The sequence below is a fragment of the Metschnikowia bicuspidata genome, assembly GCF_001664035.1.
Source record: "Metschnikowia bicuspidata var. bicuspidata NRRL YB-4993 chromosome Unknown METBIscaffold_5, whole genome shotgun sequence".
Classification (NCBI taxonomy): Eukaryota; Fungi; Ascomycota; class Pichiomycetes; order Serinales; family Metschnikowiaceae; genus Metschnikowia; species Metschnikowia bicuspidata.
Genome location: NW_017387735.1, coordinates 790,359 through 808,376, shown reverse-complemented (window position 1 = coordinate 808,376; position 18,018 = coordinate 790,359). Strand labels below are relative to the sequence as shown.

General features: G+C 44.0%; 11 protein-coding genes across 11 annotated transcripts; 6 read left to right on the top strand and 5 right to left on the bottom strand.

Moving 5' to 3' along the window:
* Positions 1–101: 101 nt before the first annotated feature.
* Positions 102–539, bottom strand: DQD1 (Dqd1p; the record flags this gene model as incomplete). The annotated part of the gene is made up of 1 exon (XM_018859045.1): positions 102–539. The coding sequence occupies one exon, from the start codon at positions 537–539 to the stop codon at positions 102–104; it is 438 nt and encodes a 145-aa protein (XP_018710579.1).
* Positions 540–1,115: 576 nt separating this feature from the next.
* On the top strand, positions 1,116–2,091 carry METBIDRAFT_33032 (uncharacterized protein). The gene has a single exon (XM_018856199.1). It carries the CDS (start codon positions 1,137–1,139, stop codon positions 1,992–1,994), a length of 858 nt encoding a protein of 285 aa, XP_018710578.1. The 5' UTR covers positions 1,116–1,136; the 3' UTR covers positions 1,995–2,091.
* A 795-nt stretch (positions 2,092–2,886) lies between these two features.
* Positions 2,887–5,362, top strand: FAA21 (medium-chain fatty acid-CoA ligase). The gene has a single exon (XM_018856198.1). The coding sequence runs from the start codon at positions 3,016–3,018 to the stop codon at positions 5,182–5,184; it is 2,169 nt and encodes a 722-aa protein (XP_018710577.1). The 5' UTR covers positions 2,887–3,015; the 3' UTR covers positions 5,185–5,362.
* Positions 5,227–6,970, bottom strand: AIP2 (D-lactate dehydrogenase). The gene has a single exon (XM_018855051.1). The coding sequence runs from the start codon at positions 6,851–6,853 to the stop codon at positions 5,270–5,272; it is 1,584 nt and encodes a 527-aa protein (XP_018710576.1). The 5' UTR covers positions 6,854–6,970; the 3' UTR covers positions 5,227–5,269.
* A 1-nt stretch (position 6,971) lies between these two features.
* METBIDRAFT_212004 (YigZ family protein) lies at positions 6,972–7,776 on the bottom strand. Its single transcript, XM_018855049.1, has one exon. The coding sequence runs from the start codon at positions 7,611–7,613 to the stop codon at positions 7,089–7,091; it is 525 nt and encodes a 174-aa protein (XP_018710575.1). The 5' UTR covers positions 7,614–7,776; the 3' UTR covers positions 6,972–7,088.
* Positions 7,777–7,938: 162 nt separating this feature from the next.
* Positions 7,939–8,337, top strand: METBIDRAFT_45278 (mitochondrial 54S ribosomal protein uL14m; the record flags this gene model as incomplete). The annotated part of the gene is made up of 1 exon (XM_018857902.1): positions 7,939–8,337. The coding sequence occupies one exon, from the start codon at positions 7,939–7,941 to the stop codon at positions 8,335–8,337; it is 399 nt and encodes a 132-aa protein (XP_018710574.1).
* A 481-nt stretch (positions 8,338–8,818) lies between these two features.
* On the top strand, positions 8,819–10,987 carry THS1 (threonine--tRNA ligase; the record flags this gene model as incomplete). The annotated part of the gene is made up of 1 exon (XM_018857924.1): positions 8,819–10,987. The coding sequence occupies one exon, from the start codon at positions 8,819–8,821 to the stop codon at positions 10,985–10,987; it is 2,169 nt and encodes a 722-aa protein (XP_018710573.1).
* A 300-nt stretch (positions 10,988–11,287) lies between these two features.
* METBIDRAFT_13071 (uncharacterized protein) lies at positions 11,288–12,154 on the top strand (the record flags this gene model as incomplete). The annotated part of the gene is made up of 1 exon (XM_018854300.1): positions 11,288–12,154. The coding sequence occupies one exon, from the start codon at positions 11,288–11,290 to the stop codon at positions 12,152–12,154; it is 867 nt and encodes a 288-aa protein (XP_018710572.1).
* Positions 12,155–12,563: 409 nt separating this feature from the next.
* On the top strand, positions 12,564–14,678 carry METBIDRAFT_79355 (putative carboxylic ester hydrolase; the record flags this gene model as incomplete). Its single annotated transcript, XM_018859044.1, has 1 exon — positions 12,564–14,678. The coding sequence occupies one exon, from the start codon at positions 12,564–12,566 to the stop codon at positions 14,676–14,678; it is 2,115 nt and encodes a 704-aa protein (XP_018710571.1).
* Positions 14,679–14,726: 48 nt separating this feature from the next.
* METBIDRAFT_212014 (protein-arginine N-methyltransferase) lies at positions 14,727–15,507 on the bottom strand. Its single transcript, XM_018855050.1, has one exon. The coding sequence runs from the start codon at positions 15,394–15,396 to the stop codon at positions 14,776–14,778; it is 621 nt and encodes a 206-aa protein (XP_018710570.1). The 5' UTR covers positions 15,397–15,507; the 3' UTR covers positions 14,727–14,775.
* A 34-nt stretch (positions 15,508–15,541) lies between these two features.
* AMO1 (Amo1p) lies at positions 15,542–17,831 on the bottom strand. Its single transcript, XM_018856197.1, has one exon. It carries the CDS (start codon positions 17,743–17,745, stop codon positions 15,619–15,621), a length of 2,127 nt encoding a protein of 708 aa, XP_018710569.1. The 5' UTR covers positions 17,746–17,831; the 3' UTR covers positions 15,542–15,618.
* Between the last annotated feature and the right edge of the window lie 187 nt (positions 17,832–18,018).

Below are 18,018 nucleotides of genomic sequence, written 5' to 3'. Positions count from 1 at the left end.
TATTACACCTCTTCCTAGCGATGGTATTTCATCCTTTCTCGATCCGACAATCACCTCCCTAGGCCGATGCATGAAAACAAGTGCGTTTTCCAAAAAATCGGTCAGTAGTTCAAGGCATACTCAAGGGCAGCCGTGTATCCATAAACACCCAAGCCAGCAATAACTGCAATTGCCTTATCCAGAAGATACAGGTGATGTCTGAAGGGTTCTCTCTGATGGACGTTTGTAATATGAACCTCGATAAATGGAATATCTGTACCTAACAACGCATCGCGAATTGCCACGGACGTATGTGTGTATGCCCCGGCATTGATAATGATAAACTTAACACCTTGTTTCTTAGCCTCATGTATTCTGTCTACGATAAAACCTTCAGTGTTGTTTTGATACGTAAAAAGCTCAGCGCCTTCGTATTTAGACACCTGGGCTTGACCCTCTGCCTCAATATCGGCTAGTGTGGTTGTGCCGTATTTTTCAGGCTCTCTTGACCCAAGCAAATTTAGGTTAGGCCCATTCACGAGCAATATTTTTTTGGCCATTTTCTAGATCCGGAAGATATGTGATTGAGTCCGTTGCGCGTACTATGACTCCGTTTTAAGTCAGCCTTCTGTGCCGGCGCGAACAAAATATTTAAAGTAGATCTCACTGATCGTGATAACAATCAACTGAAAATGGAAGCAAATGTGCGTATATCACTTCCTAGTGAAGTGTTTCAACAATGCACATTTTCAAATTCTCTAAGATATGCCACACTTGACGTGTTCATGCAGCTGCTCCACATTTCACCCAAGCTCGACTGCTTATTTGAACCTTGGAGCCGCATCCCACAATCGCATGGACAAGTACCACATATTTAAGATAGCGTATATCAGTATGAGAAGCAATGTATTTTCTTTTAATCCACTTAATACATTCAAGGAGCTATTTTCTAGATTCTAGGGAGAGCCTGTCTTTGTTGCTCAAATAATGATTACTAAGAATTGCGGGGTCTGCAGCAACGGAAAAAAGAAGTTACCTCGCCGCGACGCAAACTGGGCAATTACGTGATATGCATTCTGCTGTATATAAATTGTACTTTTTCACACATCTATCAACTTCGAATACCCATGTCTAGAGGTGTATTGAAAAAAGCAATTATGACTCAAGCAAAAGCTGGGCTTGAGAGCAAAGTGAACAGAAACCCCCATCCGGACTTCGCAAGAGTCGAAAGGCAAAGACCTTCCTTCGATAAGTCCAAGAAATGGCAGTATACTCAAATTCCTGATGTTGAATGGAAACCTGGATCCGGTGCAAACTCTGATGAGTGGAAGAATTACAAGAAGATATCGATTGACCCCTATCAAGAAGGACGATCACCCGTTGATAATTATAAAACCCTTATTTCGGCCGTTGTGCCAAGGCCCATTGGTTTTGTGTCCACTATCGGAGAAAACGGAAAGAAGAATCTAGCTCCCTTCTCCTACTTCACTGTGGTGAACCATGACCCTCCAATTTTCACACTTGGTTTTTCTGGGGGCAAAGGGAGCCACAAGGATACCTGCAAAAATATATTGGAGACCGAAGAATTGACCATCAATATTATCAGCGAGTGGTTTGTGGAAGCAGCAAACTTCACTTCGATCAATAGTCCCCTTGGAACAGACGAATGGAAATTGAGTGGATTGACCCCATTGGAGTCTCAGAAGGTTAAGCCGCCCCATGTTGCTGAAAGCGCCTTTAGTATTGAGGCTAAATTGGTTCACTCACACGAATGGGAGTCAAAAGCTGATCCTGGGAAAGCCACAGGTACATTGTGCATTGTGGAAGGTGTAAATTTCCACGCAAGAGAAGATGTAATCAATGAGGACATGAACATCTTGGACATAGCCAAATTGAAACCCGTGGCCCGTTTAGGTGGCATCACTTATAGCCGTACCCTAGATGGGTACGAGAGATTGCGGCCTGATTTCCAAAAGGAAGTGGAAGAGGTGGATGAAGTCAATAACCTATTGTAGCTTGTCTGAGTTCATGAGAATTTTATAGAATATCCATAGAAAGTGAATAAAAGAGCTTTATCATATGGGAACGTATAATCTGCGAATCAGTCATGATAAATTTAGGATTTGGAAGTTAATAGAGAGCATTGAACAAATTTTGGCGCAGACATGGCAAATATTCTGGGCAATTCTTGCCTATTGCATTCTCTTTTGGACGATCTGGCTTGTAAGTACTGTTCGCTTGGCGTCATCTATTAGTGGAACTAAATTTCATATCCACTCGAACAAGAGATTATAACACCTTTTACATACTCGGAGATTTTTGTTGTGAAAATTACATTTAAAGAGGGAAATCATCTTTTCCATCTTTCCAAAAATTTGCTCTTGGTTTTTCAGAATGAAAATTGCATTCGCGTCAATTTCTTCGAATGATACTATGAAAACACCACTAAATAAAATTGTTCTTCGAAGTTGACTTGAGCAGATCACTAACTTCTTGAATTGGCATAAGTTTGCATTAGATGATATTTCTAGAGGGTCCGCTTTTAATGGGAAAAGCTGTATGACTAGAGAAACATGATGGGGTTTCTCATAAACTTCGCACATCTAAATGCGTGCGGCTTATCGCAAAGCTTTCGCTACCCTAGCACATGCTTCTCGAATACCACCGATGACCAATTCTCAATCATTTTGTGTCATATTCCAACACACAGTGTAAATTTATTGCAGGTTTTGCCTCTAAGAGAAATGAATTTGCGAAGGAATTCTTCTATATACACAAGTAATACAATCCTCAGTCTATATCAGTGTCGACACAATGCGGGTAGAAGAACCTCGGTCCAAATTGACTTCGAGTGCGGAGGTATTTCCAGATTCTGCTGAGCCTATTTACCCCACTGGTTAATCTATCCAAGATCGAAAACAGGCAAGAGCAACACAATATAAATTAGCAATGTAACCCATTACTCTTGAAGCGAAATATTTAAAAACACTTTTTTTCTCTACTCAGCTCTTATCTACTTTATTTGAAGCTTCAATTATGACATCTTTATTTCCGCAATCTAAAAAAACCATATTCCTGGAGATCAAAGAAGGCATGCCCTTGGATCCCTTCAGTATGTCCGAAGCATATCCAATTCTGGGAACAAAAGAAGAAGGCTACTCTCCAATTTACAGAAATATGAGGACCCAAGAGGGTTTGATTAGCACACCGCATCCATCAATCACAACATTGAAACACGTTTTCGACGTAGGCAAGGAAAATTTTCCCAATTCCAATTGTATCGGTGTCAGAACACTTCAAACGGATGGTTCATATGGTGTTTACAAATGGGAAAACTATAGTCAGATCGACGAGATCCAAAAAAAGTTTGGCGCAGGGGTGTTTTTTATTCTCCAGAATAACCCTTTCATCACTGAGTCTGAAGCACATTCGAAAATCATGGAGCATCATAATGTCGTGAAAGAACAAGAGATGTCTTTCATATTAACAATCTACTCCCATAACCGCCGGGAATGGTGTATCACTGATTTGGCTTGCTCAGAATATTCCATCACCAATACTTCGTTGTACGACACTTTGGGAAAAGATACAGCCGAACATATCCTTGGATTGACCGAGTCGCCAATTGTTGTGTGCTCTAAAGATAAAATTGAGCAACTTATTATCTTAAAGGAGAATAATCCGGAACTATTGTCAAACCTTATTGCTGTCGTGCTGATGGACCGTCTTAGCCCACTAGATGATGCAATGATCCAAAGAAGCAAGCTTGCAAAAATAGCCGTATATGATTTTGACCAGGTGGTGGAATTGGGGGGCTTATCCCCGGTTGTTGCAGAGCATCCAACTGCAGAAACTGTTTACACCATTTCTTTTACTTCTGGAACAACATCGATGCCTAAAGGTGTGGTCTTAACCCATGCAAATGCTGTTTCGGGCGTGACCTTTTGCTTAAGCGGTCTTAAAATAAATGATGAACCTCGGTTCTACTGCTTTTTGCCACTTGCTCACATTTACCAAAGAATGGTGACCAATTATGCCTATCTCATTGGATCAGCTATGGGTATGCCGCAATCCGCATCACCCTTGGGTTTAATTGATGATTTAAAAGAGTTGAAGCCACATTCTTTAGCTTTAGTTCCTCGAGTTTTCACTAAGCTTGAATCCGCAATCAAAGCTCAAACAATAAACAACACGGACAAGCCAATTTTGCAAAAGCTTTTTGCTAATGCAGTCAAAGCAAAAACTGAAATGATGCTGCAAGCTGATGGAGCTGAAGGCAGGCACATTTTCTACGACCGTTTAATTGGCCTTCTCCGCAAAAAATTGGGATTCACTGATATCATTTCAGTAAGCTCGGGTTCAGCCCCAATATCTGTTGAGACCGTGAAATTCTTGAAATCCACTTTGAATATGGGATTTTCTCAGGGCTATGGTTTGACTGAATCATTCGCAGGAGTCTGCGGGTCTTTGCCATACGAAGCGGATCCAGGGTCTTGTGGACCGGTTTCAATTACTACTGAGATCAAATTAAGGGATCTTCCTGTTATGAACTATACATCTGAAGATGCTGGAGGCCCTCGCGGTGAATTGATGTTACGTGGCCCTCAAATATTCAGAGAGTACTACAAAGATCCCCAAGAAACCGCAAAGGTTAAGGATAATGAGGGATGGTTTAGTACTGGAGATGTTGCAAGCATCGACAAGAAAACTGGAAGAATTTTCATTATTGACAGGGTGAAGAACTTCTTCAAGATAGCCCAAGGAGAGTATATCACTCCGGAGAAAATCGAGAATACATATCTCTCCGCATTTCCACTTTTATCGCAGATACTAGTTCATGGTGACTCCCTCAAAACATACTTGGTATCAATAATTGGAGTTGACCCTGAAACTATCAAGCCGTGGATCAAAAAGAATTTCGAGAAAAGCCAATTCACGAATGAAAGCATCATTCGATTCATGAATGAGGATGAGGTAAAAGTGCGTTTTTTGAAAGACATGAACGCCTCTGTTGGGGACTCATTACATGGATTTGAGCGCGTGCACAATCTTCGTATTGCCATCGAACCTATGAAGATTGAAGATGATATCATTACACCTACGATGAAAATCAAACGTGTGAAAGCTTCTAAATTTTTTCTGAAAGAATTCTCCGAGATGTATGAGGAAGGCTCTTTGTTGAGAGTACATGATACGAAGTTGTAATGGAAGCGTCATTCTTTTTCGGGATGCAAATGACTTAGTTCAATCAATTGTAAAAGCAAGACTGTATGTGCGTATTGGCGAGTATTTAAACGTATTTGTATGGGTTCATAATACCGTTTGGATCATAATGGTTCTTTACGTTTTTGATCAATTGAATCTCAAGATCGTTCTTTGAGTACCCAATATAATTCTTCTTTTGGAATCCTAATCCGTGCTCTGCTGAAATAGAGCCTTTTTTGGATTGAATCCACTCGTAGACAAATGGCTCCAAAATGTTTTCAATTTGCTTGTTGTACTCACGAACGCAAACATTCAAATGCAAGTTCCCGTCACCAATGTGACCGTAGCCGATAGCTTCCACAACAGGCTTGGCTTCGGAATCAAAGTCAACCAAGTCGGCCGCAGCTAATTTTTGACTAGCATCTTCAACCAAACCATACAAGTCCTTCAATGGAATGGAGACATCATACTTGTAGACTCCACCAGCCAGGGCCGATGCTTCGGGAATAGACTCTCTCCAGGCCCATAAATTACGTAATTGAGTTTCATCCTGAGCGATGATTCCGTCATCGACGAGCTCCTCCTCCATGGCGTTGCCCAAAAATGTTTCAAGCTTCTCCATGTCATGGTCTCTGTTAGAGCCACTGGTCTCAATCAAAATGTAGAAAGGATATTGTCCGCTCTCGATGGGGTGATCTGCCTTCAAGTAACGCGCAGTCAAGAGTTGTGATTTCCCATCCATGAACTCAAAAGCAGAGAGAATCTCGGACAACTCACGACGAGCACCCACGAAAACTTTTTGGACTGCCTCGTACGACGAAACGGCCAAAAAAGCAACGTTTGTGGCGGTAGGACGCGAAGGGCACAAGATAGAAACCCCTGTGATGATACCGATTGTTCCCTCAGAACCGATGAACATTTGCTTTAAGTCATAGCCAGTATTGTCTTTCCTCAAAGCGTCCATGGAATTGTAGATTGTGCCGTCTGGGAGAACAGCCTCCAAACCCAAGACAGAGCCATGCAAAGATCCGTATCTAAGAAGACGAAGGCCTCCGGCGTTTGTAGCACACACACCTCCAACATGACAGGAACCTTTGGCACCCAAGTCAAGGGGGAAAATGTACCCGTTCTCCGCCAAAAAGTTGTCGGCATTCTCCAAGATGACACCAGCGTCACACTTCAAGATTCCGCTCACGGCATCAAAAGAGCGGACCTTGTTCAAGCTCGACACCGAGAGGATGATCTCGTCGAAAACCGGATTCGAGCCACCCACCAACCCAGTGTTTCCGCCCTGTGGAACCACAGCGAGTTTTTTGTCGTTACAGTACTTCAATATTTCCGAGACTTGCTGTGTGGTTTTGGGCTTCAACACCAACTTGGACTGGCCCTTGTATTTTCTCATCCAGTCCTCGTTGAAGAAATCTAGGTCAGCCTCGTTCGTTATGACATAGTTTTCGTCTTTCAAAACAGAGCGAAAAAACTCGAGATCACTGTCTTCCAACGTTTTGAAGCTGGGGTTTCTGTGGACTTTGTCCGAGTAAGTCTCGGCCGTGAGAGGCACGGTCTTAACGGCGGAATATAACCGGGATGGCACCGTGAAGCAAAAAGAAGGCAAAGCGCTTCTGCGAGAGTAACGCCCAGTGAGGGCCAAAGATCTTTTCAAGAACATGGCGGCTGAACTCTACGAAGCAATGAGTGGAAGAGAAGAAACGAAATTTCCAGTGCGCGGGTTGGAACGAGTCAGCGCAATAAAACGCAGGAAGACATATTGGCCATAAACCAAGACAGGTAGAATGATGGCACCATAAAACGTGATTTAGACCCTTCGGCCATCAAGCCTAAGTATACTCGATTTTCACTCCACCCATGTGGGAGCTCTCATGTAACTCACAAGAAACCCCAGTCTATCTCGTTTTTCTCTTCAGGCAACGCTGCTCGCCATGTGAGCCCTTTCGCAAGCTCTCCGCACTGCAATTGACAATGTGTCTAAATCGCAGAGAACCCAAATGAGACCCGCCAAACCAGCGGGTCACGATGACAAGCTTGTTCATGGCGTTTTGAGAGATAAGCACGTCTAGGATCTTGCTTCCTGCACCTTTCTCTCCACAGTCTTTGAAACCTTGCTGAATATTAGTATACACGGGATCTTGGCCCGGATCAGCGGAGGAGAGCTGCCCTGTCCTCCATGCTAGCATATGGGGATGTGAAGAGTTTTTTGCGATACTTTTGTGATCTGCCAAGAACTGGCGGAGAATCTCCGGAATTTCCGTTAGGTCACTAATCTCAACATGGCGAGCCTGGAATTTGGACCGACGGTCAGTGATGATCTGTGACTCATTCCAGTTCTTGACAATACTGTAATTCCTGCGCCCAAAAATTGTGTAGATACTTGAGAGATGCGCCCTCGGAAGTAGTAGTGACATCTTCATTACAGGTGATACATATACGTCCAGCAGTCGGACCCAGGTAAAAGAATTACGGTAAAGAATCGCTGGCGCGAGTGGAGAGATCAACAGCCTGAGGCGATGCGAAATTATCCAAAACTTTTCCTACTTAGCGTCGCTCACATTTTATAACCTCAAAGCTTACACGCTTGAAGAATGCCTGCAAGCCTGACGTTTTTCATCGAAGACGATAGGTGTGTGTAACTATAAACTTCCTACTCTTTCACTAAATATACTTGAGCTTCGCACGACAAGTGAGAAGTAGTAAAAAAAGCCGAGAAAACCAGTCTCATTCGATAGATCGCCCAACATGATTTATTTGAAGACACTTCTCAAAGTGGTGGACAATTCGGGAGCACAGATTGCCGAATGTATTAATGTGCTTCGCCACAAGCCCAAGAATTGTGCTAAGGTGGGTGACCAGATCACGGTGGTCATCAAGGAAGCCAAGCCTATGAACTCAGAGATCACGGGCCAAAATGCCAACAACAGAGTCAAAAGAAGGGATATTTGCCGTGCTGTTGTTGTGAGAACTAAAGCTCCTTTCAGAAGACCTGACGGTTCTGTTGTGAGATTTGATGACAATGCATGTGTGTTGATCAACAAGAATGGAGATCCATTGGGCACCAGAGTCTCCTCGGTGGTTGCCAAGGAATTGAAGGCTTTGGAGTACAACAAAGTCGTTGCTTTGGCTCCAAAGGTTTTCTAGGGTGTTTGAACGGTAAGTCATGTAAATATAAGAGCTACAGGTCGCCTGTTCGGCCGTGGCATGGTCTCGCTTGTCTCGTGTAGAGGATGTCGAATCCTGACATATTACCAAGATTCAAAATCACTTAGTCTAAAATGATTGGTGTTTACGCGGAACGGCCAAAATATACATTTTGATTGTTTGAGGGAAGGTCTTGAGTGCGTCCATGCCTGGGAAACATGCCTGAGCACGTGAATGAAACACGACAAAAAACTGGATTTCAAATTAAAAGAGAACAAATTCTGAAACCCATCAGCCATCCTACTCATTAAGCAGAATCGTGGATTTGCCACAGCCGCATAACTAGTGAAAGCTGCCACCGAAGACCTGAGGCCGCTGTGCGTAATTCTCAGCCCAGAGAGGTGGATAATTTTTTTTCTCTCGCGCTCCCAGACTTCCACTCGAACTAGCCCAGATCCTAGGACGGAAATCACCAACAGAAATGGCTGAAGTTCAACAAGGCATGGACAACCTCTCCGTCAAGGAGAACGTCCAAAAGCCTGCTGCTCCAAAAAAAGAAAAGAAGAAGGCTCCCCAGGGAAACCCTTTGCTCTTGGACCCACAGCCTGAGTTCTTGGACCACCGTATCAAAATCTTCGATGAAATCAAGGCCAAGTATGATGCTGAGATTGCTGCCAAAGAAAGAGTCGCCATCAAGATTACCTTGAAAGATGGCTCCATAAAGGAAGGAACTGCTTTCGAAACAAGTCCTTTCGACATTGCCTCGAGCATCGGCAAGTCTTTCCTTGAAAGACAAGTCATCTCGAAAGTAGATGGGGAATTGTGGGACTTGGAGAGACCTTTTGAGTCAGACGCCACTTTGGAATTCTTGGACTTCGAACACCCAGAAGGTAAGGCCGTTTTCTGGCATTCTTCTGCCCATGTCTTGGGAGAGGCTTGTGAGTGCCATTACGGTTGTCACTTGTCCTACGGTCCACCAACCGAGGACGGGTTCTTCTATGACATGTCCATCAGAGACGGTTCGGGAGTTGTCTCACAAGACGACTTTGGCAACTTGGAGAAAGTTTCCACCAAGGTGATCAAGGAGAAGCAAAAGTTCATCAGATTGGAAATGACCAAGGACGAGTTGTTAAAGATGTTTGCCTACAACAAGTACAAGGTGAGATTTATTTCTGAGAAAGTCCCAGACAACACCTCTACCACCGTCTACAGATGTGGTCCTTTGATCGACTTGTGTAGGGGTCCACACATCTTGCACACTGGTAAGATAAAGGCGTTCAAAGTCTTAAAGAACTCTTCGTCCTACTTCTTGGGTGACGCTGCTAACGACTCTTTGCAAAGAGTCTACGGTATCTCTTTCCCGGACAAGAAATTGATGGATGAGCACTTGAAGTTCTTGAAGGAGGCCAGCGAAAGAGACCACAGAAAGATCGGTAAGGAGCAAGAATTGTTTTACTTCAACGAGATGTCTCCTGGTTCGGCTTTCTGGTTGCCACACGGTACCAGAATCTACAACACCTTAGTCGATATGCTTAAGAGCGAGTACAGACAAAGGGGATATGACGAAGTCATCACCCCTAATATGTACAACACCAAATTGTGGGAGACCTCTGGTCACTGGGAGAACTACAAGGAGAACATGTTTGCCTTTGAAGTCGAGAAAGAGACTTTTGGTTTGAAGCCAATGAACTGCCCCGGTCACTGTATTCTTTTCAAGAGCCGCGAGAGATCTTACAGAGAGTTGCCATGGCGTGTTGCCGACTTTGGTGTTGTGCATAGAAATGAGTTCTCTGGGGCTTTGTCTGGTTTGACCAGAGTCCGTCGTTTCCAACAAGATGACGCACACATTTTCTGTCAGCAAGAGCAGATCGAGCTGGAGATTGCCGGCGTATTTGATTTCTTGCAGAAGGTGTACGGAACTTTCGGTTTTGAGTTCAAGATGGAGTTGTCTACCAGACCTGAAAAGTACGTTGGAGACTTGGAGACGTGGAATAATGCCGAGAAGAACTTGGAGAACGCCTTAAACAAGTTCATGGGAGAAGGCAAATGGGAGTTGAACCCTGCTGACGGTGCTTTCTACGGTCCTAAGATCGATATCAAGATCAGTGATGCATTGAAGAGATGGTTCCAGTGCGCCACTATCCAGTTGGACTTCCAAATGCCTGCTCGTTTTGGCTTGGAATTCAAGTCTGACACCAACGAAAAGGAGAATGCACTTGCTAGACCAGTCATGATTCACAGAGCCATCTTAGGTTCCGTCGAGAGAATGACCGCAATTTTGACTGAGCACTACAAGGGCAAATGGCCTTTCTGGTTGTCACCAAGACAAATTTTGATTGTTCCAGTTGGTGCCAAGTACATCGAGTACGCCGAGTCATTGAAGGACGAGTTGGTGAAAAAGCACCACTTCTTTGCTGACGCTGACGTCACCGGCAACACCTTGCAAAAGAAGGTCAGAAACGGACAGTTGTTGAAATACAACTTCATTTTCATCGTCGGTGAACAAGAGCAAAACGAGCACAGTGTCAATGTCAGAAACAGAGACATTCAAGAGGAGCAAGGCAAAAACGCCACCATCAAATTTGAGGATGTCGTCAAGCAATTGCACAAGTTGAAGGAGGAGATGAGACAAGATAACAAGTTAAACTAGAGAAATGGGGGTATATAGAGATTATCAACTCTAGTCTTTGAATGAAAGTGATCCAATAGATCAAAGTAAATTATACGGGCCAATCTTGGTCCTAAAAATCAATTTATCACAGACACTTGTTATAATGCGATTCCTGAACTTCTTGAAAACTCTTGAAAACTGTCATGCAACTTCTCAATGCTAAGTCTCTGCGGGTCACCAACGGGAACGCTCGGTATTTGCGCGCTATTTAGTGGAGAACCCAAGATTGGTTTTTCGCAAGCAATTTAGCTGATTGAACAGAGCACCAAATCGAACAAAATGACCGAAAAAGACTTCGAACAAGACTCATTCTCGTCAGAAGATCATCATGATCCCATGATTTTGGGCAAGAAAATCAAAAAAGATGATTTCGAGCACTTGATGGGATTCTATGAGGCGGACCACAAGTTGAACACGGAAGAACGTCATATCATGTTGAAAGACCTCACAAGTTCCGGTGTAACTACTATGATATGGGCTTTGATTGACAGCTCAATTGTTGTCACTACGCCCTTCATCTATAGGCGCTACCAGGAAAAAAAACTTGGGGGGCCCCTTCCGGTCCTGCCACGTTCGACGGCGTTTCTCAAACTGATATTCTTTCTGGTAGCAGGAATAAGTGTCTACTTCTGGTCATCTAAATATCACGCCAAGAACGATCAACAGTACAGAGTTGCTAACCTCGAGGCCGATTGCTCTAGTGGAAAATTCAGTGAACAGGAAATCGAGTCGAAACAAAGGTTGCTCAATGTATGGAAATCATTGGACCCACGCAACTTGTCCTTGTTCACTGTGTACTACTACAAATCAGCTTCGGACCCTTCCCTTGTAATGAAAAGTCCAAAAGACATGGTATCCTTTGATCCTCACGCAGTGACGTACTTGCCACCTCCACAAAAAAACGGACAATTGCAAGGCGTTCTTGGTGCGGTAAAAGAGCACGAGAAACAGGCGCCTCATTGGCAGAAAATCCGTGAAGTCAATGGCTTTGTTTCCCCAACGGACGACGGCTCTGATTCATCAGCTAGCATAGACGATAGCCAAGTATTGGATGATGCAAGGGCCGCCGAAGACCCAGCATTCGAACAGTGGAAAGAACCTGCTGCAAAAACCAGTGCTTGGGACAGGTTAAGAAAGGGCAATTGAAATTATTTCATGATGTAGCGCTTGTACAAGGAAGCAATATATACCGATTATTTATTCAAGATTTGATGATTGCTCAACTCTTCTTCTAAAGCCGTTTTACCGGTTGGGTCTTAAGCTCAAGAATCACGGTATCACTGGAGTTTTGTATTCCCCCTCTTGATTTTGTATTGCATGCGTATAACGAAACTCCAGCATTCATGTCTCTCTCCAGACGCGCAACTACGACATGCATTTCGCAATCGCGAGAGATTGAGAGCAACACAGGCCGAGCTTTCCGGTCCTCGAAATTCAACCACATATCCACCCGAAGTGGCTTGAGAAAAAAAGGTCAGTGCCATAAATTCTAATGAGAATCAAAGTTCAGCTGCAGACTTCAGTCTCAAATGTGATGAGTCGCAGGATCACATCCATGCGGCTTTTATCGACTAGGCCAGTCAAGGTGAAATGGTATTACAACACTGACCTGCCGCTTTCCAAACCAGATTGGTATGAGTATACCCAAGAAAAAGATCCCGAGAAGTTCATGCCCTTCTCGGACTATGATAATGCCCGTCTAGAGCGTGCATATGAGAACAATCAGACATGCGTGGATGTGAGAGAGGACCGCTTATTTAAGGTGGAGCTAGATAAGATGCAGCTTTCAACTGTATACTGGACGGGTCCAGTATATGAAGTCAGAAGAGGTACTTGGTTCACGCGTGATGGAGAACCACTTGTGCAAGAAATGGCCCTAAAGATAGAGAAAGGTTACAATGATGTGAAAGCTTATAAATATAAGGCGGGGGAGAAGTCACAGGCCTCCCGGGAATTGACTGCCAAATTCAACAGTCAGGTCAAAGAAATACCACTGGCAGATGCTTTTGACATTGCAAAGGAGGATGATGTGGTAGACTTGGGAAATGGACAAGCCGTGATATACTTCAACGATGTTTTCGGTGCTCTTTTTCCCAAAAAGCTTTCTGCTTTGCAAGTCAATATAATTCGATCCATGCAGCCATCCTACGGTAGTCTTATGTCTGTGATACCAATCCAAAGAGGCTACACAAATGATCTAGATTCCTCGATTATTGACAGTGTCAAGTCCACCAATGTGACTTCCCTCACAGACATATTTCAGTCAGAGGTTGCCTCCATGTTTAGTAAGGACTCGCATTTATCGCTATCCGACTCAGGTAAGAAACCTGATCAAAGCAAATTGCTTGAGAAAGTACTTGAGGCCGATTTCAAGAACGAGGGCTCTGAGAACTCCTCCAAAAGAGATGTTGAGCATTTAGTGCTTTGCGTTCACGGAGTGGGTCAGCTTCTTGGTTACAAATATGAGTCAGTCAACTTTACACATAGTGTAAATGTAATGCGGTCCACCATGAAAGAGGTTTACAAGAATGAGACAAAATACCAAGAGTTGGCATATGGCCCTGAGTTTGACCCAAAGAACGAAAAGCAAAAGGCCAATAACAAGATACAAACGTTACCAATTTCATGGCGTCACCGTGTCTCGTTTCATCCTCGTAAACCAGGTGGCACTGATAAAGGGACGACTAAGGGAAAAATACCTACTTTAAGTCAAATCAATGTTGAAGGTGTCAAGTCGCTCAGGAACATCGTTGGAGATGTAATCTTGGACGTCTTACTTTACTATGAGCCCCACTACCTCAAACAAATAATGAGCGCTGTTCTGTCGGAACTCAATTTCGTTTACAGAACTTACTTGGAACGTAATCCAGACTTTAATGGAAAAGTTCATTTATTCGGGCACTCTCTAGGCTCTGCAATATGTTTCGACCTATTGAGTCAGCAAAGGAAAGACACGAATGATTATAAACTTGACTTTGACGTCGAAAACTTGTTTTGTGTTGGGTCTCCTGTGGGTATGTTTGAAATTCTCAAACAAAAAAATATTGTGCCAAGAAGTCAAGTTAATGACACCGAAATACAATTGGATGCTAGCTTTTCATCGCCAAAGTGCAAGAACATCTATAACATATTTCATCCATGTGACCCTGTCAGTTACCGTATGGAGCCTCTTGTTGATCCAAAGTTCGCTGAAATGAAAGCTGACGAAGTTCCTTTCGCCCTCAAAGGATTCAATACCCAAGTACAAAACTTGACTTCTATAAGTGACGATATCCAAGAAAAGTTTTACCTGGCATCAAGCTGGTTCAGGAGAAGTGAATCAGACGAAAAGCTGAAATCAGATACTAAGAAACCAGGTGTTGAGGAGGAGAATGCCTTGGGTGATATCATCTCCACATTGACAAGCTCAGGTCAACCGAAAGCCTCAGCTCGTAAGACAAGAACAGACATTTATGATGAACAGGAATTGGGCGCTCTTCTAGAATTGAATAGAACGGGAAGAATTGACTACAGCCTACCAATGGGAGTGTTCAGTATTGCTCTTGTTTCAGCTATCAGCGCGCATATTTCTTACTTCGAAGATCAAGAAACGATGGGGTTCGTGATGAAAGAGGTTCTTAGTTCGCACTTGCCACGGGCTAAGTCCAGGAAAGTCACTGTTTTTAGCTAGAGTCTACTACTGCTTGATTCTTTGGGCATGAAACACGTGTATATCCTTCTTGTTTATTTCTTAAGGCAAGGTCAGGTGAAGAAATCGGTTATGAGCTCTACTCAATCAACAAATCATCTATACTTTGGTCAGCATCTTTCTCGATCAACTTCAACATACCTTCGGGCAAAATTGGAATTCCCTCCGAGTCCAAGACATATCTAAAAGGCATCTCAGTGGACTCGTATTTGTTGTATCTGATTTCTGGGTAGTCAATGAACTTAATGTCCTCAAATTTTTGCTGCTTCTCAATAATGAGTTGAGTTGTCCTGATCGCCGTATCAGTTGACATTTGCAAAGCACCCAATCTTCTACCTGCAAACCCATATTTCTTTCTCAAAATTCCGGTCCGGTCAATGCGAGGATGAGAACCCAAGATACCCCCGAAGACAAAGTAATCAAACCGAGATGCGTCTTCCGGTAACAAGTCCTCTGTCGCAGCTGGGTCAAGCAAGCACACACGATCAGATTTCAATCCCCCATCGAGGGTAACACACTCATCGGTGGTCCATTGCAAGCCTAATGAAAGAAGTCTGTCTGGAATGTCTTTCTCGGTCGTTTCCTTGGGGAGAGACGTCAATATTAAGTTTTCTTTTCCAACATCCCTTATGATTTGAGAGTACTCAAGAATAACCCATTCGGAAAAGCCTTCTTCCATGTGCTCAATGACGTATTTCATTGCGTTTATTTCAATAGTTTGTCTTGGGGCTCATTCATCTCATCTCCGCAATCGCGTTAGGTTTACTACAGTGCATGTACTCACGTGACCTTGACAGGTATAGTGAATCGAAAAGGTGCAAATGGGCGTGTTTAATAAATTCCCGTCTTTTGCATGGTATCTGGTAATAGCTTTATAAAACACCCTATTTAAATATTAACGTATGGAATCGGAGGAAGAGCATCACTTCTTGCAGCAACTGGAGGTCTCGGAAAAGGCCAATCTGGATGACTTGTCCACACTCAAGGTACATGAGTCTGTTCCCGAAGCGCCGCTCTTGACTTCGGATGTTGTTTTAGCATAAGATGGTTTAACATCAAGGACTGGACTCTCAGTGAAGAAATGTCTAGGGCGCAACATGAGGTCGAAGATCTCAGTAGGCATGAGCGGGAAGTCTTCTGGGGATGGGAAGTGAGTGATTCCAAAAGTATGGAACACGAGAACATCTGTGTTTTCAACGTTGTCAGAACCATCACCAATCCATTCTCTCATACCCCTAGCCCCGTCACCAGACCATTGCGCGACATGGTCACCGGATGGGTACAACCTACCGTATCCCAAGCCCTCATCCTTGTAAGGAACAACCTCAGTGGTCCAAGCCGCCCATGGGGCTCTCTTTCTCACCAAAGAACCTTCCTTAGCCAAAAGAGGAGAAGCCCAAGTGGATACCAACTTATAAGAAGATGGCTTGCCGGAAAACTTGTTCAACTTGCTTGGGTTGAAGATGTCCCAAGTTCTAGTGGTCGTTGCATCGGTCAAAGAATCGCCAACAGTCTTGAACGTGTTCTTATGAGCGTAGAAGGCGTTACCGTACATGTTCTGAGGAGAGCCAGTTGCACCAGCTCCAGGGGACGCATCGGAGGTAGCTACAGAGTTGTTATCACCGTCGATTCTTGGGTCCAATCTCAAAGAGAACAAGTGCTGATGGTTGTGAGCATTGACTTGTGGGTAAACCTGAGTACCCCATGGACCGACATCCTCACCCTCAGAACAAACGAAAGTGTTCAATATACCAGTCAATCTAATTTCCAACTTGATAGTACCGTCCTGTCTGAGAATCCAGTACAAGCAGTACTCGTAGTTGGCAGCGGTGAAGATCTGCGAGATAATCAACTTCTTTCCTCTGGTCACCACGGTGGTTTGAAAATCATCTCTGAAGTCAGAGTGCTTGAACAAGATTCCATCGTCCTCCTCGTGAATACAAACTGCATTCTTCACAGTGAGAACATCTCCTTCCTTACTTGGAAAATGGGCATCCATGTAGTGAATCACACCCTTGCAGTCGCATCCGAGAGCCAAGGGGTTTGTACAGTTACCAGCACCATATTCACCAATATCCAAGGCGTGCTTTCTCTGGTGAGGAAAGTTAGGAGATCCATATGGAACAATCATCTCCGACAACGAGATTCTGTGGAAAAGAGGTCTCACGTTGCCATGATCGTTGTAAGTAATGTCAGACAAGACAATACCCTCTCTGTAGTTAAAGCCCACATGAAACTTGAAGTTAGACCATTCCATGATGTTGCCATCCAATTTGAAGGAAACACCTTCTGGTTGAGTAACGTTGTATGGGGTGGCATCCTGTCTAAAACCAGTTGGGTTTTCGGGAGTACCGAACTTTTCAGCAATATGCTTGGGATGGAAAGAAGAATGCTTGTGCTTGGATACCTTTCTTCTTCTGTTTGGAATGTCAATGTAGATAACCTTGCCCTCGTTCATGTCCACAATGGGACAGAAGTCCAATGGGTGCGAGTAGTGCGAGTCGTCTTCGTCCGATCTCCAGTACATCAAAGCTTGCTGGAGTCTTCTAGAAGCACCCCATCTCTCATCGTAGCCAATAGTCCAAGCGTCGCAGTAGACATTTTTCATTTCCTCCTTTGGAATGCCGGAAATCTCGCATTGCCTGATCACATTAGGGTCGGATCTCACAATGTCCTCGGTGGATTGGAGGTCCAGGGGAGTCAAAATTGGCTGGACGTCACTGGTATTCCGGGATTCCACCACGGTCAAAGAAGGAATGTCTACCACACCCTCCTTCACACCGTTGAAGCCTTGTTCCACCACGACATAGTAGGCTAATCTTGGAGGAACAGGGCCATTCTTCTCCTTCCACTCATAGTATGCTCTCTTGATAGGCTCTCTCAAGGTGACGGTGTTGAAGATAATTTTCTTGTCCTTGAAGTGACTGGTGACCACAGAGGCGACAGCCTTAATTTCTTGAGGGCTAAGAGGGTCCAAAGGATGAGCAGGGGCGGCAGGGGCAGCCACGCTTGAAGTAGCTTGTTTAGCAATTTGTTGCAATCTTTCCATTGATGAAGTTAGTGATGCTTTGTGATAGAAAGTTAGAGTATGGCAGGTTCAGTTGAACCAGAAAGCCATTTTATATGATTATTCACAGAAGAATATGCGGATCAGATTTCCCGATGCGGTTACAAAGAGCAGCGGTTGCGCATCAATCAGGCGTGGCAGCACCTTCCTAAACGGGAAGGAAGATACGCGATTTACTTACCGGCTTAATGGCAGATCGACCGGACAGGCAAGCTTCTCCGCAAAGTCAACCAAACCGTCGAAAACCGATATCAA